The sequence below is a fragment of the Eleutherodactylus coqui genome, chromosome 2, assembly GCF_035609145.1.
Source record: "Eleutherodactylus coqui strain aEleCoq1 chromosome 2, aEleCoq1.hap1, whole genome shotgun sequence".
Lineage (NCBI taxonomy): Eukaryota > Metazoa > Chordata > Amphibia > Anura > Eleutherodactylidae > Eleutherodactylus > Eleutherodactylus coqui.
The window spans coordinates 308,492,812-308,520,619 of record NC_089838.1 but is presented as its reverse complement, the minus strand read 5'-3'; the positions used below and the strand labels follow the sequence as shown (position 1 = coordinate 308,520,619).

The 27,808-nt window shown below is 45.3% G+C and overlaps 1 protein-coding gene across 1 annotated transcript; it reads left to right on the top strand.

Annotated features, from left to right (window-relative positions):
* The first annotated feature begins 928 nt into the window (after positions 1-928).
* LOC136610255 (kelch-like protein 24) lies at positions 929-26,550 on the top strand. Its single transcript, XM_066589493.1, has 4 exons — positions 929-989; positions 5,711-5,789; positions 21,335-21,562; positions 25,116-26,550. The coding sequence occupies exons 1-4, from the start codon at positions 929-931 to the stop codon at positions 26,548-26,550; spliced, it is 1,803 nt and encodes a 600-aa protein (XP_066445590.1).
* Positions 26,551-27,808: the final 1,258 nt, after the last annotated feature.

Below are 27,808 nucleotides of genomic sequence, written 5' to 3'. Positions count from 1 at the left end.
CCGTACCTGGACCAGTGTCAAGTTATTTCCCGACATTGACTACCGTAGTCTCGGATGAAGTGCTGGCGTCACCCGTGACAAAACCGCTTATCAAAACCAAATCCATTGTGTCCCACTGTGCTGCAACCGAGTGGGACACCTTTGCCACCATTCTAGGGAGAGATTACAGAGCCACTCATGACACCCATCTTGCAATCCCTGTGGTCTCCTCCACTTGGGCGTGTCTCACTCGGCCGCTGCACAATATCCACATGAGTGTTTTTTGTTTTTTTTTTCCTGCTCTCATTTCCCCTTTACTCGAGGCATACACATTCTTGGACCAAATTTGAAATATTGCCACATGCCTTATTTTTGGGGGGGGTTTCGGAATTTCTATTTCCTATGGAGCACAAAAATTTACATTTGCGTGTAAATGTGACTTTCATGCAATTTTTCTATTTTCCTATTGAAACGTGGTTTTCACAGGCGTGAAAAATGCAGCTTGCAGTGATGCACTCCATTTTTCTTGCACCGATATTGCACTCATCCAAGTGAATGCACCGTTAGGCCACATTTACAGCCGATGTTCTCGTGTGAGTTTTGTGTGTTGTGAGGTGCACAAAACTCGCACTTGACAGAATTTTCCAATATGTAGCAAACTCCATCACCCCCGTCCCACCTTCTCTGCACATCCACACACAGTGAAAATGATGCATTTTTCACAGACCAAAATTGCATTTGTCCATGTAAATTAGGCCTAAATCTGCCTCAATGAGATTTGGTCTTCAACTACCTTAGAAGTTGTCCACCTTTTAATTGGGGGTATTTTAATCTTCTCAACATAGTAGACGTTGCTGAATCTTCCAACTACGGTCAGGTTATTCTGGAAATTAACTTTAATTCACACTTTTTTAGGTTTTTGAAGATTTCACCATCGACAACCAGCAACATGACGCATATTGAGGACTATGGGGACAAGCATGACATTGTGGGGAAAAGCATCATAAGTGGTCAGTTACCAAGACTAGATGACAGAGCAGCTCTAATAACTGAGCTTAGAGGATATATTCCTACCTGGCCAGGTTTTCTCTTGGTGAGAAAAAGGTCTTCAGTCTTTCTGCTCTTCTGCCTTCTGTTTTCCTTGTGTTTTGATGTGTTGAGCTTCTTGTACTAAGAACTGTTTAACCCCTTCATAACGAGCCTAATTTTTACCTTAAGGGCCAAGAAATTTTTCATTGTCCAATTGCAAAAGCCATAACTCATTGACGTAGCTGTATGAGCGCTTGTTTTTTTTTTTTTTTAGGACAAGTTGTTCATTTTAATGGCATTACTCTGGGGTACATATAATATTTTTTATTTTTTTTTTTGTTTTGTTTTTTGGTGGGAAGGGAACCTCCCCCCAGAAATTCTGCCATTGTTTTGGGGTTTTGTTTTCAGAGTGTTCACCATTCAGTTAAAATACCAATTTTTCTTATCTGGCTCATCAAACAAAGTTGTTTTTGTTTTTTTAAACAATCTTTTTATTGAAAAGTGACAAGATAACAATTGAGGTAGATAGAAGCGCTAGTGCTCAGCAACTACGTGTTACATCAAAGTTAGGACTCGCAGGTCCTGTAAACAATGCAAGTATACAGTTTGACAGGTAGCAGAAGTAGCTCAGAATTGAATTAGTAGATACGCTGAGAGTTGTGCTGTGGGTGTGCTCACCCTAATGTATTAGTCTTCAGAAGGGTGTTAGATGGAGTATGGCGATAGTTGTGTGTGAGTGATTTCTGGCTGGGTCCCTGGGGCTACTGCGTTAGTTTCTCATAACTCAAAATAAGCGGGACTAGATTAATGGTCAGTAGGTGGTGTTGACAGACCAGGCCACTACCAGTCCTATACCTGTGGGTGAAGATTGCTGACTGTCAAGCACTGAGGCAACTCAAGTGTTACGTTAAGGCTCCATTGCAACCTCATGTATTAAGTGAAAACAGATTGAACATGACGAAGGAATAGGGAAAGGGATATGAACATGTCAAGGAGAGGTTTCTGCTCTAGGTGTTTATCTGCGCAGAGAGAGGTATTGAAGTGTCAGGATTGTGAGTGTATGCCAAATACATTACGAGGGTTGTGTCTTTTGATATAGTACCCAAAGTGTCCAGGTCAGTAGGAAATTAGATCTTGTGCCGAATTCCCAAGCAGCAATCTCTTCAAAACGGTATATCTGAGGCACCTTATCTTTCCATTGAGATAGTGTAGGGATTCTTTTATTTTTCCAGAAAAGTGGTCTAAGACGTTTTGCTGCAGAAATCAATACTGTAGGTAGATGTCTTTTTGAGGGGTTTATCTGTCTAGAGGGCAACCACAGTAGCACCTCCTCAAGGGTGAGAGCGAGTGAGGTACCACATATTTTGTTTGTGTGTTGAAATCTGTTGCCAGTGCCATTGTGTTTTTTGACTGGCGAACAAAACAAAAATAACAATTCCGGCATTACTTTTTAAAATGTAGTTTTACAGCTTTCACCATGCACAATAAATGGCAATATATTTATTGTCTGAGTTAATTTGAGTGTGGTAATACGTACTTTGTCTTGTGTTTTGTTTGTTTTTTTTAACTTGTATTTTATCCAATTAAAAGTAGGGTGTTTTTTTGTTTGTTTTTTTAGGAAAAATATGTTTATTTTTTTATTTTTTGTTAATAGATTTTTCTTTTCTTTAAACTTTTTTGTTAATTCACTTTTTATTGAAAAGTTTTTCATGTAACAGAGTATACAACAGCAACAGCGGAAGGGCGTGCTTTACAGAATTATAGTTTCACATTGTAAGGATCAAATATATTGTTTTGGAATTATAAACGGGTACAGTCAAACGTCTTGCTTATATCTGATAACCGGTCACAGCAGCCTCTCCCCACCCAGATTTGTTCGCTTAGAGGCTTTATTCGCCGGATCGGAGTAGGCCGCTGCCACCACCCCTCTATGAGCGCACTCATGTATTTAAAAACATTTAATAACCTTGTAAGTTCGATAAAGATTATTAACGGGGGGGGGGGGGGGGGGGGGAAGAGGGCGGACGAGGGGAGGGGCTGTTATCCACAGGGTAGAGTCTGGTTTCCCGACCCACCCTGTTTATATTGTTTACTTCTGCCTGCATTCCTTGTGACCGGTGCTCCTGGTATCATTTCCCCTGTTTCTCTGCGTGTGTCCCTGCATGCAAATCGTCGCACCCTCTGTTTATAAGCTATAGGATTTTAAACTATGTCTGATCTCGGCCGAAGTAGCCTAGATGATATGCCGCGTCTCCCCCGGGGGATTGCAGAGAGGCAGCCACCAGAGGGCGCGCCCGATTTGCTGTCTCATAAGCTGAGCTCGCTCTAACCCATCGGGGAAGATATTCCGCGTAGGGTTGAAAATTGGTTTTGTCTTAGAGCCAAGGGCCAGGGGGGCTGTCAACCTCCTAGCTTGTGTGTCCGATTCCTTGTTTTCTGAGTGACGATTAGGTGTAGTATAGTCATATGTAATTTGGCTTGGTTACGTCCAGACAGGGGGACTCTAAGTCTCGGAGCCTAATTCCTTGCTATGGTGTTAGATCTGTAGCTTACCCAGGGTGACCATGTGTTCAGGAAGGAAGTGTATGTTGAATTTGTCCAACTCAGGATCTCCTCAAACTGATGAATCTGAGCCAACTTTTATTCCACATTTTTATGGAAGGAGATGTTGTGCTTCCCCAATATAGGGGGATCAGTGCTTTTGCTGCTGCCAACATGAAGGACATGAGCTTGTCTTTTTGAGGATTAAATGTCGTATTCAGTTTGCTCAGTATTATCACGTCTGGGGATAATTGGAAGGTTTTTTTTGAGGATAGTTTCGATTTCAATTTCTGCCCAGAAAGGTTTTATTTTCTTGCAACTCCACCAGATGTGAAGGTATGAGCCTGAGTTCTCTTGGCAGCGCCAGCACTTGTCTGAATTTGAGAGTTTGTAAGTAAATAGCCACTCGGGGGTCTTATACCATCTGGATAGGAGTTTATAATGGTTTTCTTGGAGGCGTACGCATGGTGAAATACCGGAAGAGGATTTAAAAATTATTTTAAGTTCTGCATCTGTAATCTTTATATCTAGTTCCTTCTCCCATGACGTGATAAAGGTTGGTCTAGTTAAATTGTGGGTTGTTGTAAAGTTTTTGGTTATATATAGAGATGAGCGAACATACTCGGATAAGCACTACTCGTCCGAGTAATGTGCCTTATCCGAGTACCGCTGTACTCGTCTTGAAAAATCTCCCCTCCGTTCCTCCCCGCTCTCCCCTGCAGCTCCCCGCTCCGCAGCGCGTCCCGAATCTATCAGCACGAGCGGGGAGGTACTCGGATAAGGCACATTACTCGGACGAGTAGTGCTTATCTGAGTACATTCGCTCATCTCTAGTTATATAGGAAATTTTCCTAGATTCTATATTTTGTTTTTTTTATTAGTCTTTCGAATTCTGTTGACTGTCTTGATGAGAGATGTTCTCTTTTGAAGTTTGTGATTACATTTGAGATGTGCGCTATGTGTAGATCTTGCAGCTTCCTTTGTGTGTATAAGGTATTTATTATGGAGATAGGTTCCTTATGTATGATGGTTTGTAAGTCATGGATTGAAAGTCTTTCAAAGATATTCCAGAGGTTCTCTGGGATCCAGGACTTGGGATGCTTGATGACATGTGGAAGTAAATTTAAGGGTGTTCAGGGTGATGATGGAGTTGCTAGTTCATGTGATAGTCCCAGGTCTCGCAGATGCCCCTCAATAATATGTCAAAGTCTTTGGAGCGTTATATTTTAGGGCTGGGGAGGCACATGTCCCTAAGAAAGTTTTCACCATAAGTTAGTTGCGCGATTTCTCTCAGCTTACGGTTTTTTTTAACGGAGATATTAGTTCCAATCACCTGTTCAGGTTTATTGCCTTGTAATAATCCAGCATGTTAGGGAGCCCACGCCACTGTATTGCCTTCTCTTGGACATTAATGAGTATGCTATCCTCGGGCGTTTATATTTCCAGAAGAAGCAGGAGTACTGTGTTCTAATTTTTTGGAAGAAGGACTTGGGCATGTGTATTGGTAGCATTTGTAGCTTGTATAAGATTTTATGTAAGTTTTAATGTGAAGATATTTCAATCACTTGTATAGTGCACTGCATTACTCATAGGCTTAATATAATGCAGGTACATGACAGAAGCCTATTAGGCTGAGCTACATTGCAGACAGGGAGGCTTCCGGCTGCCATTGAAACCCATTAGTACCTTGCCCTCAAACTGTGGGGTGTCGTTGGGTGACAGAGCCCTTTCCCCCTGTAGTCTGTTTACATGATACAGTTGCTATTGATTGTGGCATGTAAGGGGTTAATCTACTAGGATCTGAGATATCTCCACTACTGGCTGTTAGAGCAGGAGCCCGGCTGTCAGTAGTCAGCCAGGCCACAACCTTAAAAAAATATATATGTGCAAGTTTAAAGCCTATTAGTGAGGTCAGTAAAAAGGTGTTTTGGCCATCTCTAAGGCGTTAACACTGTTGTTGTTCATAGTAACCAATCAAAGTTCAGCTTTCATGTTTCCAGAGTAGTTTAAGACATGTAAGCTCAGCTTTGATTGGTTGCCATGGGCAACAAGAACAGTCTTACTGCTACAGTCCTGATACATGAGGCCTGCTATGTTAATGCTGCTTTATGTGATTATTTATTTTATTTATTTTTTATGTCCTTCTATATTGATGTATCAGAACTGCGAGAGTTCTACCTGTCAGAAATCCTATGTGATGCCACTATAGTGACGGCTGATAAAAGGTTCCTATGTCACAAGTAAGTACTGATGTTCTCAATGCACATGTGGAGGGAAAAATACCAGAACTGACGTATGGATTTAAAGGCTACATTATTAGAGATCCCATCTAGTAGTGCACCGGGCTTCCTTTGGCCTTCTGCACCGCAGCAGTTCATCATGGCGTCGATTCCACCAGGTGCTGAAACCGTTCTGCAGGAATGTTGGCCGTTGCAAACAGGAAGCTTCTAGTAGTTGCTATAATATTAACCCCTTAACGACCAATGACGTACCTGGTACGTCATGGAGCGTCGGGGTATGTATGAAGAGAGGTTGCGATGCAACCTCTCTTCATACAGTGCGGGCATCAGCTGTTTATAACAGCTGACATCCGCGGGCAATAGCCGCGAGCGGCCGCGCGGCCGATCGCGGCTATTAACCATTTAAATGCCGCTGTCAATTCTGAGATCGGGAGAGCCGTGCATGTGTCATGGCAGCCGGGGGCCTAATGAAAGGCCCCAGGGCTGCCTTAGCAGACTGCCTATCAAGCCGTCCCCGTGGGGTGGCTTCATAGGCTGCCTGTCAAAAAGCAATATGACGTAATGCTATAGCATTACGTCATACTGCAGGAGCGATAAAAGCATCGCATCTTAAAGTCCCCCAGGGGGACTTCAAAGTAGAGTAAAAAAAAAATCAATAAAGTTTTTTTTTAATTGAGAAAAAAAAAAAAAGTTGTAAAAGTTTAAATCACCCCCCTTTTGCCATATCTATTATTAAAAAATCTAAATAATAAATTAAAAATATTTATTTGGGATCACCGCGTCCGTAAAAGTCCAAACTATCAAAGTACCACATAATTTTTCCCGCACGGTGAACGTCGTTCGAAAAAAGAAATGAAGAACGCCAGAAATGCATTTTTTTAGTTACCCTGTCTCCCAGAAAAAACGCAATAAAAAGCGATCAAAAAGTCGTATGTATTCCAAAACGGTACTACAGGACATCCGCAAAAAATGAAACCTTGCTCAACTACGTCGACGGAAAAATAAAAAAGTTATTGCGCGCACAAAATGACCGCAGAAAATAATTGAAAAATTTTTTATGTCTTTAAAAAAAAAAGGAGTATAGTAAAAAAAAACCTATACAAGTTTGGCATCGTAGTAATCGTACCGACCCATCGAATAAAGTTATCATGTCTTTTTTGTTGCCATTTGTGCGCCGTAGAAGCAAGACGCACTAAAAGATGGCAAAATGTCGTTTGTTTTTCATTTTACTCCACTTAGAATTTTTTAAAAGTTTTTCAGTACATTATATGGTACTTTAAATAGAACCATTGAAAAATACAACTCGTCCCGCAAAAAACAAGCCCTCATACAGCGACGTGGATGGATAAATAAAGGAGTTATGATTTTTTTAAAGGGGGGAGGAAAAAACGAAAATGGAAAAAGAAAAATGCCCGCGTCATTCAGGGGTAAAATGGAGGTGGTGACATGCTCTAATCAGCCCAACAGAAAGGGGTCATCGATTCATGCTGCTTGTGCCAAATTCTGACCTTACCATCAGCACAGTGCAACAGAAATCTGGATTCATCTGACCAGGCAATGTTTTGGGTTTTTTTTCCCCCCTCCCCCCTACTGCTCAGGATACTATTTTTGCCAAATTGACTTTCAGCTTTTTATTTTTCTTGGCCAGTTCCAACGTCATTACTGTCTGTCTACTGTTACAGCCCTTCCGTGCTAAGGAATGAGAAGTTGTGTGTTTAGACATGTTAGCTGGAGCAACTGTGTTGTATACGGCTGCAATTTAATTGATGGTGCATGGCTTGTTCATCAGAATGATGCTTGAAATCCTCCTTTGACCCTTTTCAGGGACAAGTTGTTTCCATCCATAGGATCTAGAGATGAGCGAGCACCAAAATGCTCGGGTGCTTGTTGCTCGAGTCGAACTTTCCGCGATGCTCGAGGGTTCGTTTCGAGTAACGAACCCCATTTGAAGTCAATGGGCGACTCGAGCATTTTTGTATATCAGCCATGCTCCGCTAAAGTTTTCATTGGTGAAAATCTGCAAAACTCAAGAAAGTGATGGAAACGACACAAAAACGGATAGGGCAGGCGAGGGGCTACATGCTGGGCTGCATTTCTGGTTCCCAGGTCCCACTATTCAGCCACAATAGCGGCAAGAGTGCCCCCCCCCCCCCCTAACAATTTTTACTTCGGACAAACCCTCATTAGTAAGCCACACCTTAGCTAAGCACCACACTATCTGCAACCAAGCACAATCACTGCCTGCGGGACACACCGCTGCCTCTTCTCCTGGGTTACATGCTGCCCAACCCCCCCCCCCCCCACGACCCAGTGTCCACAGCGCACACCAAAGTGTCCCTGCGTAGCCTTCAGCTGCCCTCATGCCACACGCTGGCCTCATAGCCGCACCACCCTCATGTCTATTTATAAGTGCGTCAGCCATGAGGAGGAACCGGAGGCACACACTGCAGAGGGTTGGCAGGGCCAGGCAGCGACCCTCTTTAAAAGGGGCGGGGCGATAGCCCACAATGCTGTACAGAAGCAATGAGAAATCCAATCCTGTGCCACCTCCGTCAGGAGCTGCAAACGTGGGCAAAGCAATGGGGAATCCATGTGCCACACAGTATTCATTCTGTCAAGGTGTCGCATAGCTCAATGCACACTGCAAGGGAAAGCCGTCAGCGCTCTGCCCTCTACCCAAGTCAGTCAGTGTCTTTGTGCCAGACAGGTCAAACACCGCAATGGGAACTAAGTTTGCACCAACAGCATAGGGGGGTCCTAGGAAGCCCAAGACATGAACAAAAAATTGATCTGAGCAGCCAAACATGGTAGACTTGCACCGCGCCCACGACAGAGGCCTCGGCCCACAGCTTCAGCAATCCTAGGCAGGAAGCGGACTTTCACTGCACCAAGGACATAGGCCTCTGCACAAACCCTCAGCGATCGCGGGCCTACAGCGGACTCCTATGCTAGCGTAGCTGTGCACGTCTCATTAGCGCTGTATTGCTCCTGTAGTTTGTCCCAATGCAGTGCCCCGGAAAGTAGAGCTAATGTCAGATTAAATACAGGTGGGCTTCGGCCCACACTGCATACCCCAGTCAGACCGGGGTTTTTTATAAATAGTCACAGGCAGGTACAACTCCGCAATGGGAATTCCGTGTGCACCCACATCATGGGTGGCTCCCTGGAACCCACCGGCGGTACATAAATATATCCCATTTCAGTGCCCTGGACAGCAGAGCTAACGTCAGATTAAATGCAGGTGGGCTTCGGCCCACACTGCATGCCCAACCTGACTGGGGTTTTTAATACATAGACACAGGAAGTTCAAATCCCCTATGTGAAGTCCCTGTGGACCCACAGCATGGGTGGCTCCCTGAAACCCACCGGCGGTACATAAATATATCCCATTGCAGTGCCCTGCACAGCTGAGGTAACATCAGATTAAATGCAAGTGGGCTTCGGCCCACACTGCATGCCCCAGTCAGACTGGGTTTTTTTATAAGTAGACACATGCAGTTACAACTCTGTGTGGACCGACAGCATGGGAGGGTCCCTGGAAACCACCTGCGGTACATAAATATATCCCATTGCAGTGCCCTGGACAGCAGAGCTAACGTCAGATTAAATGCAGGTGGGCTTCGGCCAAGAATATTTTCATAGTTTGAGGAGGAGGACGGGAAAGTTTTTGAGGCAGTACGTGTCCTGTCCCTGTGTCCGTGGTTATATGCACCTTCCCAGTGACCGCGTCGCTGAAAAGTTGTCACGCCTGTGGAACCTAGTAGCGTGGCCTCGCCACCATCATGTCTTTGGGAAGCCTCCGTTTCCACTACCCTGTAACATTGCAGTAGCAGCAGTATAGGCAATGCCGAGAAATAGTAACATTTCAGCGGTAAGAGTATGCACAAACCCCTGTAACATTTTATTGGCAGCACTATACACAGACCCCACTAACGTTTCATTTGCAGCACTATACACAGACCCCAGTAACCTTTCAGTAGTATCAGTATAGACAGACCCCAGTAACAGTAACGTAGAAGCAGTAGGGACAAAGCAGCAGATTCCCATTTCCCTGGCAGCAGTGTAGGGAGAGCATAGTATTGGTAAGATTTCAGTAGTAGGAGTATAGTCAGGCCCCAGCAACAGTAATTTAGAAGCAGTATGGGCAAAGCCCACTATTAGTTACATTTCTGTTATAGCAGTATGGACCTGCCCCAGTACACATTTCCGTTGAAGCATTATGGGCAGAGCCCAGTATTAGTAAAATTACAGTATTAACAGTATACACCAACCAAGGTAACCTCTCAGGAGCAGAAGTATCGGCAGACCGAAGTAACATTTCTGTTGCTGAAGTATAGTCAGACCCCAGTAGCATTGCTGTGGCAGAAGTATAGGTAGGCAGAACAGAGTAACATTTCTGTAGCAAAAGTGTAGGCCAACCCCAGACACAGTGGTGTACCATGAGTGCAGGCGAAGCCCATAAAAATTACTTGGATGACATTGTAGACGAGGGCCCGAAAAATAGTTGTACCGACAGTACAAATGTACCCCAGAAAAATTACCCATGCCCAACCCAGAGGGCAGGTGAAACCCATTAATCGCTTAGCGTACTGTGACTTAAAGGGGTTGTCCCGCGAAAGCAAGTGGGGTTATACACTTCTGTATGGCCATATTAATGCACTTTGTAATGTACATCGTGCATTAATTATGAGCCATACAGAAGTTATTCACTTACCTGTTCCGTTGCTAGCATCCTCGTCTCCATGGTGCCATCTAATTTCAGCGTCTAATCGCCCGATTAGACGCGCTTGCGCAGTCCGGTCTTCTCCCTGCTGAATGGGGCCGCTCGTGCCGGAGAGCTGGTCCTCGTAGCTCCGCCCCGTCACGTGTGCCGATTCCAGCCAATCAGGAGGCTGGAATCGGCAATGGACCGCACAGAGCCCACGGTGCACCATTGGAGAAGACCCGCGGTGCATCGTGGGTGAAGATCCCGGCGGCCATCTTAGTAAGGTAAGGAAGAAGTCGCCGCAGCGCGGGGATTCGGGTAAGTACTAAACCTTTTTTTTTTTTTAACCCATGCATTGGGTTTGTCTCGCGCCGAACGGGGGGCCTATTGAATAAAAAAAAAAAAAACGTTTCGGCGTGGGACAACGCCTTTAATTTTTAACTAGGCCTGGAGGCAGCCCAGTTTAAAAAACAATTGGTTCAGGTGGAAGTTTCAATGCTTTAATGAGAATTGAAACAGATAAATATTATTTAGAAACGTTAGATGAGCCTTTTGGCCCACAGAAAAATTGCCCATTCGCGGTGATTACGATAGGTTAAAGGAGGAGGAGCCGGAGGAGGAGGACGAATAGCATACACAGATTGACAAAGTTCTTTAGGTAGCGCTGCTGTCCGCAGGTGGAGAAGTCGTCTGGGGAAATCCAGGCTTTGTTCATCTTTGAGTGTAAACCTGTCGGCACTGTTAGTTGACAGGCGGGTACGCTTGTCCGTGATGATTCCCCCAGCTGCACTAAACACCCTCTCTGACAAGACGCTAGCCGCAGTACACGCCAACACCTCCAGGGCATACAGCGCGAGTTCGGGGCCACGTGTCCAGCTTCGACCCAGTAGTTGTACGGAGCAGAGGCATCACGGAGGATGGTGGTACGATCGGCTACGTACTCCCTCACCATCTTCTTGCAGTGCTCCCTCCAACTCAGCCTGGACTGGGGAGGTGTGAGACAGTCTTGCTGGGGAGCCATAAAGCTGGCAAAGGCCTTGGAGAGTGTTCCCCTGCCTGCGCTGAACATGCTGCCTGATCTCCGCGCCTCCCCCTCTATGTGGCCCCCGGAACTGCGCCTTCTGCCACTAGCGCTGTCAGATGGGAAGTTTACCATCAGTTTGTCCACCAGGGCACTGTGGTATTGCATCATTCTCAAACCCCTTTCCTCTTCAGGAATGAGAGTGGAAAGGTTCTCCTTATACCGTGGGTCAAGCAGTGTGTACACCCAGTAATCCGTAGTGGCCAGAATGCGTCTAACACGAGGGTCACGAGAAAGGCATGCTAACATAAAGTGAGCCTTGTGTGCTAGGGTACCTGTAAGCAACATATGGCTGTCCTCACTAGGACGATCACTTTGAGTATCCTCCTCCTCCTCAGGCCATACACGCTGAATGGATGAGAGGCAAGCTGCATGGGCACCCTCTGCAGTGTGCCCAGCTGTCTCTTCCTCCTCAGGCTCCTCCCCCTCCTCCTCCTCCACGCGCTGAGATATAGACATGAGGGTGCTCTGACTATCCAGCGACATACTGTCTTCCCCCGCTCCGTTTCCACCCGCAAAGCATCAGCCTTTATGCTTTTCAGGGAACTTCTCAAGAGGCATAGCAGGAAAATGGTGACTCTAATGATTGCAGCATCGCCGCTCACCATCAGGGTGGACTCCTCAAAGTTTCCAAGGACCTGGCAGATATCTGCCATCCAGGCCCACTCCTCTGTAAAGAATTGAGGAGGCTGACCCCCACTTCGCCGCCCATGTTGGAGTTGGTATTCCACTATAGCTCTCCGCTGCTCATACAGCCGGGACAACATGTGAAGCGTAGAGTTCCACCATGTGGGCACGTCGCAAAGCAGTCGGTGCACTGGCAGATTAAACCGATGTTGCAGGGTGGCAGCGTCTGTGTGGGACTTGCGGAAATGTGCGCTGACCCGGCGCACCTTGCCAAGGAGGTCTGAGAAGTGTGGGTAGCCTTTCAGAAACCGCTGAACCACCAAATTAAAGACGTGGGCCAGGCATGGCACGTGCGTGAGGCTGCCGAGCTGCAGAGCCGCCACCAGGTTACGGCCGTTGTCACACACGACCATGCCCGGTTGGAGGCTCAGTGGAGAAAGCCAGCGGTCGGTCTGCTCTGTCAGACCGTGCAACAGTTCGTGGGCCATGTGCCTCTTCTCTCCTAAGCTGAGTAGCGTCAGCACGGCCTGCTGACGCTTGCCCACCGCTGTGCTGCCGCGCGACACCGACTGCTGGCGACGTGCTGCTGCTAACAAGTCTTGATTGCGAGGTAGAGGTTGCGTTGGAGGAGGAGGAGGAAGGTTTAGTGGAGGTGGCATACACCGCCGCAGATACCAGCACCCATCTGGGGCCTGCAATTCTGGGGGTGGGTAGTACATGAGCGGTCCCAGGCTCTGACTCTGTCCCAGCCTCCACTAAATTCACCCAATGTGCCGTCAGGGAGATATAGTGGCCCTGCCCGCCTGTGCTTGTCCACGTGTCCGTTGTTAAGCGGACCTTGGCAGTAACCGAGTTGGTGAGGGCGCGTACGATGTTGCGTGAGATGTGGTCGTGCAGGGCTGGGATGGCACACCATTAAAAAATAGTGGCGACTGGGGACTGAGTAGCGCGGGGCTGCCGCCGCCATCATGTTTTTGAACGCCTGAGTTTCCACCAGCCTGTATGGGAGCATCTCCAGGCTGATCAATTTGGCTATGTGGACATTTAAAGCTTGAGCGTGCGAGTGCGTGGTGGCGTATTTGCGCTTTCGCTCCAACGATTCTCTTCGCGACAGCTGGACGTTGCGTTGAGAGACATTACTGGATGGGGCCGAGGACAGCGGAGGTGAGGGTGTGGGTCCAGGCCAGGAGATGGTCGTGCCTGTGTCCTGAGAGGGGGGTTGGATCTCAGTAGCAGGTTGGGGCCCAGGGGGAGAGGCAGTGGCGCAAGCTGGAGGCGGTGAACGGCCTTCGTCCCACCTTGTGGGGTGCTTGGCCATCATATGCCTGCGCATGCTGGTGGTGGTGGTGGCTCCCCGGCTGATCCTGGCGTGACAAAGCTTGCACACCACTGTTCGTCGGTCGTCCGGCGTCTCCATGAAAAACTGCCACACCTTAGAACACCTTGGCATCTGCACGGTGGCTTGGCGCGAGGGGGTGCTTTGGGAAACAGCTGGTGGATTATTCGCTCGTGCCCTGCCTCTACCCCTGGCCACCCCACTGCCTCTTCCAACCTGTCCTGCGGCTGCAATTGCCTCCCCCTCTGAAGACCGGTCCTCAGTAGGCTTATCACACCAGGTGGGGTCAGTCACCTCATCGTCCAGCTGCTCTTCCTCTGAATCCTCTGTGCGCTCCTCCCTCAGACTTACTGAAATTACTACTACCTCACTGCAAGACAACTGTGTCTCATCGTCATCGTCCTCCTCACCCACTGAAAGCTCTTGAGACAGTTGCCGGAAGTCCCCAGCCTCATCCCCCGGACCCCAGGAACTTTCCATAGGTTGGGCATCGGTCACGACAAACTCCTCCAGTGGGAGAGGAACCATTGCTGCCCAATCTGGGCAGGGGCTCGAGAACCGTTCCTGGGAGTCTGCCTGCTCCTCAGAATGTGTCATTTTCATGGAGTGAGGAGGTTGGGAGGAAGAAGGAGCAGCAGCCAGAGGATTCAGAGTTGCAGCAGTGGACGGCGTAGACGACAGGGTGGTCGATAGATTGCTGGATGCACTTTCTGCCATCCATGACAGGACCTGCTCACACTGCTCATTTTTTAATAAAGGTCTACCACGTGGACCCAAAAATTGCGATATGAAGCTGGGGACCCCAGGAACTGTCCTCTCTCCTACTCCCGCAGCAGCCGGCTGCGATTCACCTGGACCAGGAACTCGGCCTATGCCCACACCCTCACTTGGGACTCCGCGTCCTCGACCGCGTCCACGTCCTCTGCCCCTACCCCTACCTCTCAGCATGCTGGATTAAGAATCGAGCAGAGACAGAGCGGTGTAAAAATTTTTTTTAATTCTTGCCGCACAGTTGGTGGCTGCCAGCGGTTATACAACGCAAAAAGAAGCCTGAGCTAAATTATAAGGAAGGATGCAAGCAGGACTAGCGGTGCACTATGCAGTTGAGATTCACCTCCAGTCCCACAGGCCATGCAGTAATGTGCACTGGGTTACAAGCAGACGTAAAAAAGGAGTCCTTTTTTAAAAATTAGTTTTTTTCCAATGCAGGCAATGGAGCGTGTATTGGACTCTCCCTCTATGGCTGTCTGGCACCATACACTGCGCCACCAGCTGACTGGTAACACAGAGCGGAGAAAAATGAGTGCTTTTTAAACATGCACTTGGAAGCAGAGAGCGCTTACGTTACGCTAACTGCCCCCAGCAAAAAATGACACTGAAGGCTGAACTGAGGCCTTGCAGTGCAATGCTGAGGTACTACAACTCCCAGAAACCACGGAGTTAAATGCACAGGTAGACAGGATTCCACACTACCACTGTCCCTGCCTCACCAATACTTCCCCTATACTACTTAGTACAGACTGCAGCCTGAGAACGCTATAGCTGTAATGGGGCTGCACGCCCGATATACCAAAAAAAAAAAAAAAGGCAAACTGCTCCCAGCACCCACAACAGTAGTGCACTAGGTGAGCTGTGGCCCTAAGAAGGACCGTTGGGGTTCTTGTAGACGCTAACACTCTCCCTAAACCAGCAGCAGCAGCACTGTCCCTCATCTCTCTTAGCGTGTGTCTGTGGCGAGCCGCGGGCGGGGCAGATTTAAATGCTCGGGGGTCACTTGTTCTGGCCAGCCACTCACTGCAGGGGGGTGGGATAGGGCTGGAACATCACAGGAGGAAGTTGTAATGCCTTCCCTGTGTTTCTATTGGCCAGAAAAGGGCGCAAATTTCTCAGGGTGTAACCTTAATATACAATGAAACCATTATCATTTCAGTGAGAAGGAATGCAAGGCAGGGGGTCTGAGAGACCATCTTATCTTCTGTTTGTCTTATCTCCTACTACACTCTGCTATATAGAAAAGGTTTCGTTTAACCCCTTCACTACTTATACTAGCAGGATGCTATATCTTCCTTGTCTACAATCTAATAGCAGAACAATTAACTGGTACATTGATCTACAATTTTCTTAACAAACTGATAACTGTAAGGATCTGAACAAGGGCAGGGGAATACATGTCACTGTTACACACTAAATTGGAAACCACTGGGTAACACTGACATGGAGAAGGATTTGGGGGTTTTAGTTAACTGTGCAACCAGTGTCAGGCAGCTGCTGCCAAGGCAAATAGGATCATGGGGTGTATCAAAAGAGGTCTAGGGGCACATGACAAGAGCATTGGTCTTCCTCTTTACAAGTCACTGGTCAGACCACTCATAGAATATTGTGGACAGTTTGGGGCACCGGTACTCAAGGACATATCAAAGCTTGAGAGATTATCAAAATTGGGGTTATTTAATTTAGAAAAAAGACGTTGAGGGGCGACCTAATAAGTTTGTATAAATAAATCAGCAAAACAATCCTTATTAGGGTTGTTTTGCCTTACTCTGAATCAACATTTGTGGGTAAAAGGCTGTACTAGATTGACAAATGTCGTGTTTTTTTGTTTGGTTTTTAAAGCCCAACATACCATGTTACTATTGGTAAAAACAAAAAGTAATACAACTTAAAAAATCAACTTTTTCCCATATTTGGTATGGCTGCATCCTTGAAAGTCCAGTCTATCAAAAGTAATGTAGTATTTATCCCGCATGGTGAATGTTATCAGAAAACAATACACAATGCCAACACTGGGCTCTCTGGGTCATCCTGTCTCTAAGAAAAAAATTTAATAAAAAGCAATCAAAAAGTCAAAGGTCCAATAAACAGTTTCAGTGTCTGCAATTGGAGTGGGATTTCATGCACAATCATTGCGTTCTTGGGCAGATAAGCCACCATCAGAGAGGTATGGTAGCAGCTTACACCACTCTTCCCCCACAGAACACATGCATGCTCGGCTAAGCTGATCATATAAGACCGGTTTTACATCACGTTGGAACATCCAGTCAGAGGCTAAGTTGCTGATCCTTCTCAAAATACCAGGTACCTGAGCAGAAACGGAACGGAAACAATTATAGTCAATGCAGTCTATTAGGTTAGGTCTTGAGACTGAGCTGTTCAGCAGTGGGGATTCCTGTTCCCTGGAGTAGGAAATCAGAACCCTATGTGCAGGTGTGACGTCACCTTTTATAGTATGGGGGTGGTCGGGGAGAAATAACTGTGTACATCTAACTGAAGTGTATGGCCAGCTTAAGCTGTGAGTAAGAATAGTGCGTGATTTGAAATGCGTAAATTAGTTTTTTTGTGGCCAACTCGATGTATTTTATTGGAAGACCTAAGAAAACTGCAGAACTTTTTTTTTAAAATTTTTTAAAAATCTATTAATTTTACCTTTTAAAGTTCTGGATTAGAGATAAGCGAGCACCAAAATGCTCGGGTGCTCGTTGCTCGAGTCGAACGTTCCGCGATGCTCGAGGGTTCGTTTCGAGTAACGAATCCCATTGAAGTCAATGGGCGACTCGAGCATTTTTGTATATCGCCGATGCGCGCTAAGGTGTTCATTTGTGCAAATCTTCAAAACCTACGAAAGTGATGGAAACGACACAGATACGGATAGGGCAGGCGAGGGGCAACATGCTGGGCTGCATCTCGGGTTCCCAGGTCCCACTATTAAGCCACAATGGCCCCTCCCTCCCCCCCCCCCCCCCCTTACAATTTTTACTTGGGACAAACCCTCATTAGCAAGGCACACCTTAGCTAAGCACCACACTACCTCCAACCAAGCACAAGCACTGCCTGCGGGACACACTGCTGCCTTTTTTCCTGGGTTATATGCTGCCCAAACCCCCCTCCCTCCCCTGCAAGACCCTGCGTCCGCAGCGCACACAAGTGTCCCTGCGCAGCCTTCAGCTGCCCTCATGCCACACGCTGGCCTCATAGCCACGCCACCCTCATGGCTATTTATAAGTGCGTCTGCCATGAGGAGGAACCAGAGGCACACACTGCAGAGTGTTGGCAGGGCCAGGTAGCAACCCTCTTTAAAAGGGGCGGGGCGATAACCCACAATGCTGTAGAGAATCAATGAAAAATTGACGTTCGATCTTCATTCCAATTCTGTGCCACCTCCGTCAGGAGCTGCAAATGTGGCCATGAGTTACATAGCAATGGGGAATCCATGTGCCCACACAGTATTCATTCTGTCTAGGTGTCGCATAGCTCAATCGACACCGCAAGGGGAAAGCCATCTGCACTCTGCCCCCTACCCAAGTCAGTCAGTGTCTTTGTGCCAGACAGGTCAAACACCACGATGGGAACTAAGTGTGCACCAACAGCATAGGTGTGTCCTAGGCAACCCAAGACATGAACAATAAATCAGAGTGGCCAAACATGGCAGACTTGCACCGCGCCCACGACATAGGCTTCTGCACAAACCCTCAGCAATCGCGGGCCTACTGCGGACTCCAATGCTAGCGTAGCTGTGCACGTCTCATTAGCACTGTATTGCTCCTCTAGTTTATCTCACTCTAGCTCAGCTATCCGGGGCACTGCAATGGGATTTATTTATGTACCGTTGATGGGTTCCAGGGAGCCACCCATGCTGTGGGTCCACACAGACTTCCAAGAGCGGAGTTGTACCTGCCTGTGACTATGAAAATAGGCCAGACTGACTAGAGCATGGAGTGTGGGTCGAAGCTAACCTGTACTTTATCTCACTCTAGCTCAGCTATCCGGGGCACTGCATAGGGACAAAGTACAGGTTAGCTTCGACCCACACTCCATGCTCTAGTCAGTCTGGCCTATTTTCATAGTCACAGGCAGGTACAACTCCGCTCTTGGAAGTCTGTGTGGACCCACAGCATGGGTGGCTCCCTGGAACCCACCGACGGTACATAAATAAATCCCATTGCAGTGCCCCGGATAGCTGAGCTAACGTGACATAAAGTACAGGTGGGCTTCGGCCCACACTGCATGCCCCAGTCAGACTGGGGTTTTTTAATTAATAGTCACAGGCAGGTACAACTTCGCAATGGGAAGACTGTGTGGAGTGGACCCACAGCATGGGTGGGTCCCAGGTAGCCATTGACGGTACATTAATAAATCCCATTGCAGTTCCCCGGACAGCTGAGCTAACGTCAGGTAAAATACAGGTGGGCTTCGGCCCACACTGCATGCCCCAGTCTGACTGGGTTTTTTTTTCTTGGGCCAGATACGTAGAACACCGCGATGTGAAAACTTAGTGCAGCCATACTATGCACGGACCCCTGTAGTATTCCTGTAGCAAAGGTATAAGCTGACCCCACTAACAGTTATGTTGCAGAAGTCTAGTTGGACCCCAGTAACATTTCAGTAGCAGCAGTGTAGGCAGAGCCCAGTAACATTTCAGTAGTAACAGTATAGACAGACCACAATAACATTTCAGTTGCAGCAGTGTAGACAGACCCCCAAAACATTTCAGTTGCAGCAGTGTAGACAGACCCCCAAAACATTTCAGTTGCAGCAGTGTAGACAGACCCCCAAAACATTTCAGTTGCAGCAGTGTAGACAGACCCCCAAAACATTTCAGTTGCAGCAGTGTAGACAGACCCCCAAAACATTTCAGTTGCAGCAGTGTAGACAGACCCCAAAAACATTTCAGTTGCAGCAGTGTAGACAGACCCCAAAAACATTTCAGTTGCAGCAGTGTAGACAGACCCCAAAAACATTTCAGTTGCAGCAGTGTAGACAGACCCTAAAAACATTTCAGTTGCAGCAGTGTAGACAGACCCCAAAAGCCTTTCAGTTGCAGCAGTGTAGACAGACCCCAAAAGCCTTTCAGTTGCAGCAGTGTAGACAGACCCCAAAAGCCTTTCAGTTGCAGCAGTGTAGACAGACCCCAAAAGCCTTTCAGTTGCAGCAGTGTAGACAGACCCCAAAAGCCTTTCAGTTGCAGCAGTGTAGACAGACCCCAAAAGCCTTTCAGTTGCAGCAGTGTAGACAGACCCCAAAAGCCTTTCAGTTGCAGCAGTGTAGACAGACCCCAAAAGCCTTTCAGTTGCAGCAGTGTAGACAGACCCCAAAAGCCTTTCAGTTGCAGCAGTGTAGACAGACCCCAAAAGCCTTTCAGTTGCAGCAGTGTAGACAGACCCCAAAAGCCTTTCAGTTGCAGCAGTGTAGACAGACCCCAAAAGCCTTTCAGTTGCAGCAGTTTAGGATGAGCCCAGTAACCTTTTTTAGGAGCAGAAGTATAGGCAGACCCCTGTAGCATTACTGTGGCAGAAGTATAGGCAGGCAGACCCGGGTGACATGAGTGTAGGCGAAGGCCAGAAAAATTACTTGGATTACAGTGTAGGCCAGGGCCCAAAAAATTGCTGTACAAACAGTACAAATGTACCCCAGAAAAATTGCTCAACCCAGAGGGCAGGTGAAACCCATTAATATTTTAGCTTACTGTGGCTTAATTTGTAACAGAGCCTGGAAGCAGCCCTGTTAAAAAAAAAATTGGTTCATGTTGAAGTTTCAATGCTTTAGTTAGAAACGTAGAAATATTGTTTGACAAAAGTTATATGAGCCTTTTGGGCCGCAGAAAAATTTGCGGGGTAAAAAAATTTTGAATTATTGGTGTGCAGTTGGATGGAAACAGCGCTTATGTTACGCAAACTGCACCCAGGAAAAAAATTATACAGGCCTAGCTGTGCAATAGTGAGGTACTACAACTGCTAGCAGCCACGGAGTTAAATGCACACGGTCACATATAGCCCTAAACAGGAGCTTTTTTGGGGGGTACTTGTTGACAGGATTCTACAGTAGCACTGTCCCTGCCTCACCAATACTTCCCCTATACTCATACTCTGTATAATTGGCTGCAGATTGAGAACGCAATAGTCTGCAGAGCCCAAGATGAAAAAAAAAATTGGTGCAAAACTGCTCCTAGCAGCCACAACGGTAATGCACACGGTCACAGATAGCCCTAAATGGGAGCTTTTTTGGGATACTTGTTGACAGGATTCTACAGTAGCACTGTCCCTGCCTCACCAATACTTCCCCTATACTCTGTATATTTGGCTGCAGACTGAGAATGCAATAGTCTGCAGAGCCCAAGATGAAAAAAAAATTGGTGCAAAACTGCTCCTAGCAGCCACAACAGTAATGCACACGGTCAGATGTGGCCCTAAGAAGGACCGTTGGGGTTCTTCTAGACAGGATTCCACACTACCACTGTCCCTGCCTCACCAATACTTCCCCTATACTACGCAGCACAGACTGCAGCCTGAGAATGCTATAGCCTGCACGCCCGATATAAGAAAAAAAATTTTGCAAAACTGCTCCCAGCAGCCACAACAGTAATGCACACGGTCCGATGTGGCCCTAAGAAGGGCAGTTGGGGTTCTTGAAGATGCTAACACTCTCCCTACAGCAGCAGCAGCACTCTACCTAATCTTTGCCAGCGTGTGTCTGAGGCGAGCAGCGGGTGGGGCTGCCTTATATACTCGGCAGTCACTTGATCTCGCCAGCCACTCACTGCAGGGGGGTGGGATAGGGCTGTCACGTCACAGGAGGAAGTTGTAATGCCTTCCTTGCATGTCTATTGGCCAGAAAATGGCGCAAAACTTTCAGGGAAGGAAATGGAATTGACTCGAGTACCGCGTGGTGCTCGTCTCGAATAACGAGTACCTCGCACACCCTAATACTCGAACGAGCATCAAGCTCGGACGAGTGTGCTCGCTCATCTCTATTCTGGATGTATACTGAAATTCACTCTGACATTTACTCTCTATATTCCACAGAGTTGTCCTTTCATCCATCAGTCCCTACTTTCGAGCATTGTTCGTTTGTCCAATGAAGGAGTCGGCGAGTGGAGAGGTTTCTCTTCTGGATATCCCTTCGTCAGTCGTGCAGGTCATCCTGCACTTTATATATACTGGTGAAGTTACATTCAGCATAGATAATGTGGTAGAGCTGTTTACTGTGTCCAGTCGTTTGCAGATTGAGCCATTGCAGGATCTATGTAGCAGGTAATATGCATGATCAGTGACCGTACATACAAAACTGTAAACCTGGTCAAATACACACTAAATGAGGTTTCCTGTTCCACTATGCCCAGTCAAATGTATTTGCAATGACTCTTAATGTGGGGGAGACACAAGGTCCACGGAACTTCTATCCACAATAGTATCTTGCTGAATCTTTTGAAGCTCACTATGAACAATAAACCATCTACATGGTTTATTGTTCTAGTGTCCAGTTGGATTATGTAGGGACTGCAAATGGCCAATGGCACACAAGGCTAATATGGATGCATTTTCTTATCTGTATTATGGCTGGAACACCAAGACTCCAGTGCTACATCTGTTTAGAATGTGTTTATGGGGCATTTTTCTCAAAGAAGAAATACAGTCAAAACGATCTTCCGCTATATCAAAGTTACAGTGAAAGACCTCATGGGTGATGATTGTGATCTCTGACAACCACTGACCTTTTCTATTTTTGGAAATCTACTCAAACTTTCCAATCAGATGCAAAGTTGCTGTCTTCACCAATGCGATCATCTTACTTGTAACTATAACATATCGCAACATCATGTTAACTACATTTCCCTTCTAAAATAAAACATGAATTGTCAGACCTGTTGGCTAACAAAGGGCAAGATCCCAGCACCTTACATATCAACATAGTATGCTAGGCTGAAGAAGGACAAATGTCCATCTAGTTCATCCCCCCCATGTTGATCCAGAGGAAAGCAAAAAAAACCTAATGTGGTAGAAGCTAATTTTCCACATTTGGGGGAAATAATTCATTCCCGACTCCATAATGGCAGTCAGATTAATCCCAGGATCAACACTCTTCAGACAAAAGTTCCTTCCTAACTCTAAGTCTGACAGTCGGAAGATCCCTCGGATCAACAATCCTTCTGACTATTTATTTAATGTCCATAACCTGTAATGTCATAGTGCTCTAAAAAGACATCTAGTCTCCTCTTAAACTCCTATATCGATTTTTGTAGTCAGCAAGTCCTCAGGCAGAGAGTTCAACAGTCCACTGCTCTTACAGTAAAGAACCCCCTTCTATGTTCATAATGAAACCTTCGTTCCTCTAGACATAGAGGATGCCCTCTAGTTACCGTTGCAGTCCTGGGTATAAACAGATCATGGGAGAGATCCTTGTATTGTACCCTTATGTATTTATACATCGTTATTTGGTCGCCCCTTAACTGCCTTTCCCAGGATGAATAATCCCAATTTTGATAACCTCTCTGGATATGCTAGTCCTTCCATTTGGTTTGTTAATTTAGTTGCCCTTCTTTGAACCACCTCCAGTACTGCAATGTCATTCCTGAGCACCGGTGTCCAGATCTGTACACAGTATTCAATGTGAGGCCCTGATAAGTGCCTTATATAGTGGAAAAATAATGTTCTCACCCTTATACCTCTTTTAATGAACCCCAAAACTTTATTTGCTTTTGCAGCAGCTGACTGGCATTGATTGTAGTTAAGTCTACAGTCAAGCTATATGCAAAAAACGCATTTAGAACACTGTCAGTAGTGTATCTGTATTATGGACCAATAGTCAATGATCCAGCTGTACGTTTGTAAGAGTTATAAAGGTGGGAAAAGCATAATGGTGCCCAACAGTCTGCCCAGCTTGACTGATATATGGTGCAAGGTGTCCCAAGTTATTTTAGCAGATGAATATATTGAGTCCCAAGGCAGCAGTTAGCTTCAAAGCACAAGAATACCCCGGTCGATGGCACCCTACATGTGCTGTATGCCAATTGAAGGAGTAACTGTGTGCTATAATTTTCTACCCAGATAGTGGCATGCTAGGTCTGAATGTGTTTCGGAGAGCTATCTCCCTTTCCTTCATAAGGGAATTACCTTCAGTTGGCACATTGGAAGTGTACAGGTACATAATTGACTATTGACCCATGGTGCATATAGCATTCTCATTGCAGTGTCTTAGTGTCTATCAGTAATTCAGAGGCATAGCTGTTTCTCTTCGATTATAGACATCCAGTCACAATGCGTGCTAGTGTCCTTCTGATTTAATTAAAGCAACCCTCCCGTTTTGGAATACAATTCTGTCCCGGGTTTATGCTAAGATGGGAGACAGATTTACAAATCAACCTGTCAGAAGGAAGATGGTACCGGTGTTGTGAAACTTTCTCTAAAGGCAGTCACCAGGTTACCTTAATGGAGACCTCTATAAAAATCCTTCACCGTACTTATTTAGTACCCGTTAGAATAAATAAAAATTCTACCCATCTGCTTCACCCTTATGTTTCAGGGAATGTATGGAGATGGGATCCCAATTGCATATCTGGTGGCTGTGTCCAGAGATATCAAGACTCTGGTCTCAGGTTAATAGTCTATTGCATAGATTATAGGCCCGTTCCAAAAATTCCCAATGGTATTCCTTCTGGAAGATCGCCCACCTAGAGTTAGTCACCAGGTAAACAAACTTGTACAAGCTATCTGGCAACCAGAATCCACATTGCAGCTAGGTGGAAACAGACCCACATGTCCATTAGGGAGGTGATGAACAAGATTTCACAAATTGCTCTGTATGAAAGGATACATACCATACAGTCTGATACACTAAAAAGTTTTGGAGTGATGTGTGGTCATGGATTGATCTAGTTGATATTCCAGGATTCCGATATAACCTACGTTTGACCTAGAGCTATCCTGTTGTCTATGTATTGATGATTATTTTTTTTCCAAGTCTACTGAGATTGTATGGCTAGTAAGAAGCTGGATGACCTAAGTTAAGGTTAGATAAAGTCTTATAGTTTTAGTTCATAATTCAGATTTAAATTAATTAGCTTTTAATAACCTGTGAGAAAACTTATAACAAGATTTTAGTATAACTATAAAAATGTTATTTGCTTTCTTGCTATTTTTGCCCCCTGCGTGGGGAAAATGGTTGCATAAATGGCATATGTATCAGATTTTGCTACTTTTAATAAAAACCTTTTGAAACTAAAATTCTGTTCCGGAACTGGAGGGGGAGTGGGGTATGTTACCTGCAATTTTTCTACTTTGCTATCCCTCCAATCCACTGGTTCCAGGAGCTGTTACTTGGCATCTAAGATTGCTGCTGCAATCCTCAGACGACCTAATTTCTGCAGTGCATCGGTAGTGTTAGAATACTAATACACTATGCTTGCTGTCTGATTGGCTAGAGTTGCTCATGTGATCAGCACTGGCCAATCGGAGTAGTTCACAATTTGCATTAGGTATTTAGAAAATTGCTGAAGCCATGTTTTATGTTGGAAAACAGGGCCCAAACCTGGAGGATCGGAGGGACATCAGAGAAGATTAACTGTAGGTAATGTAACCCTCTCCTCAACATGAATTTTATCCCAAAACGGGAGGGTCGTTTTAAGTGCTTAGTTTATGCTCTTTTTGCTTTTTCTATTACTTTAAGCCATATCAACCAAAATTAAAAATTACAAAATCAGCAAGTTTATAAAATTACACACATTTTGCAAAAAAAATAAATACTATTTTTCAAAAGTTTTCATATTCAACATGATAAATCCTGGTATCTTCTGTGGCTTTATTTCAGGTTCCTCGTGAAAAATACTGACTGTGAAAACTGCCTATGGATCTACAGATTGGCTCTTAGTCACAATTACCAAAGCCTGCTGGATGTAACTATGCATTACATTAGCCAGCATGTTACTACTTTATCTGAAAAAGAGGCCTTCTCTGACCTGGAGCTATCAGAGTTAACCAGAATCCTCTCTTCCGATCAGTTGATGGTTTCATCAGAGTTCACCATCTATAACATTGTTTGCCAGTGGTGGGAATTTCAATTTGACAAAGGCAGCCCTCCTCCAGAGGAGTTAATACAGGTTGTCAGATTTCCACTTATGATCCCAAATGAGTTAAAGGAAGTCAATATTGATATTCCTTCTGAAAACCCAACCCAAACCTTCACAGAATTCCACTTACGTCAAGGAATGTTTGAAGACAGGATATTGTGCATGGATGTGTTGGAAAGAGATTTCATAATTCCCGACGAAGAGGATTATCATATAAATTCGTATGATCCAATTACAGACTCCTGGGAAAAGCTTCCATTTATCAGTCCTATATATGGATCCGGACTTATAGCTGTAGGCAACATCTTGTATGTATCTGGAGGACAAGCTGACGACCTTTCTGTTTCCAATCTACTGCATGCATATGATTCGATAAAAAATGAGTGGAAGGAATTGCCCTCAATGGCTATTCCCAGACATTGCCATGGTCTCCTACATTACAGGCAAGTTCTATATGTGTTTGGGGGATGTTTGAACCGTGAAATAATTAGTTCAGCTGAATGTTTCAATCTGGTGGAGAACTCTTGGACTGCTGTCTCTTCTATGCCGGTGCCATTGTTCAGTTTTACATCGGCACAGTTTAGAGAAAGGCTTTTTCTCATTGGTGGGGAGACTGTCTCTGGAAGTGTAAGAATTGATTATCAGGGATTTCTCATTTATGATATACCCTCTGACACATGGAGCAAAGTTTACCTTCCAGTGAAGTTACTGGCTGTCACTGCTGTTGCGTTAGATGAGATGCTGTACGTCTTTGCTAGATATGGCTACAAACGACGAGAGTGTCAGGCATACCCACCTTGTGATGACAATCGACCCAATCAATTACTTAGGGAGCAGCTAAATATATCTAGAAGCTTTTGTGTGGATGACATGGGAAGAATTTGTCACTCTAAAATACCACCAATCCTTGATAACCTTGACTTGACAGCAGTAGTAGTTTGGAAAGATAGGATCTACATCATGGGGGGAAATGATAGGGATAGTTGTCTACCTGATCAAATGTTCTACTGGAGCCCTGGTGAACCTAAATGGACCAAATGTGACAAAGACATTCCTTTCTTAGTTGATAATGACATTGGAGGAGTTACCATGCAAGTTCCTATGAAACGTTTCTACTCTCTTATTCCCGGGAGAAGGTCATCTTATAATTTTCGGTATGAAGAATATGATGAGTAGTATGATAAGGAGAGATATTTTACTATAGCAGCATATATATAATTTTTTTTTTTGTATAAATATTTTATATGTTGAGTGGGTAAGAATGAATAAAATGTCATATGTGCGCATGTACTTCCAATGTTTCTTCCTTCAACTAAAAGCGAGTTTCTCTACCATTACCAAAAAAATTTTGGGAACACTTAAGCATCTATATATATATATAAAGACGAAAGCCCTCACTGACTGGCTGACTCACTCACTCACTGACTCGCCAAAAGTTCTCCAACTTCCCGATGTCGTAGAAACATGAAATTTGGCACAAGCATAGATTATCTCCAAAATAGGAAAAGTAATTAGGTCCCAACTCAATTATTCAATTCTAGCGCAAAAGAATTGCCAAAATTTTACGTACATAATCTAAATCTCTCACTTCCCAATGTCATAGAAACTTAAAACTTGGTACAAGCATTGAATATGTCATAAATAGGAAAAGTTAATGGGTCCCAACTCGATTATTCAATAATATGCGCAAAAGAATTAGCGTGCAAATTTTACATACGGAATCTAATTCTCTCACTTCCCGGTGTCATAGAAACTCGAAATTTGGCAGGAGCATCAATAATGTCAGAAATAGGAAAAGCTAATGGGTCCCAACTCGATTATTCAATTCTATGCGCAAAAGAATTAGCGTCCAAATTTTACGTACGGAATGTAATTTTCTCACTTTCCGGTGTCATAGAAAAGTGAAATTTGGCACGAGCATTGAATGTCATAAATAGGAAAAGTTCATAGGTCCCAACTCGAGTATTCAATTCTAGCGCAAAAGAACTGGCGTCAAAATTTTACGTGCGGAATATTATTTTTTCACTTTCCGGTGTCATAGAAACGGGAAATTTGGCACGAACATTATGTCCTAAATAGGAATAGTTAATGGGTCCCAACTCGATTATTCAATTCTATGCGCAAAAGAATTAGCGTCCAAATTTTACGTACGGAATCTAATTTTTTTCACTTTCCGGTATCATAGAAACGTGAAATCTGGCACGAGCATTGATTATGTCATAAATAGGAAAAGTTCTTAGGTCCCAACTCGAGTATTCAATTCTAGCGCAAAAGAATTGGCGTCGAAATTTTACGTACGGAATGTCATTTTCTCACTTTCTGGTCTCAAAGAAACGGGAAATTTGGCACGAGCATTGATTGTGTCATAAATAGGAAAAGCTAATGGGTCCCAACTCTATTATTCAATTCTATGCGCAAAAGAATTAGCGTCCAA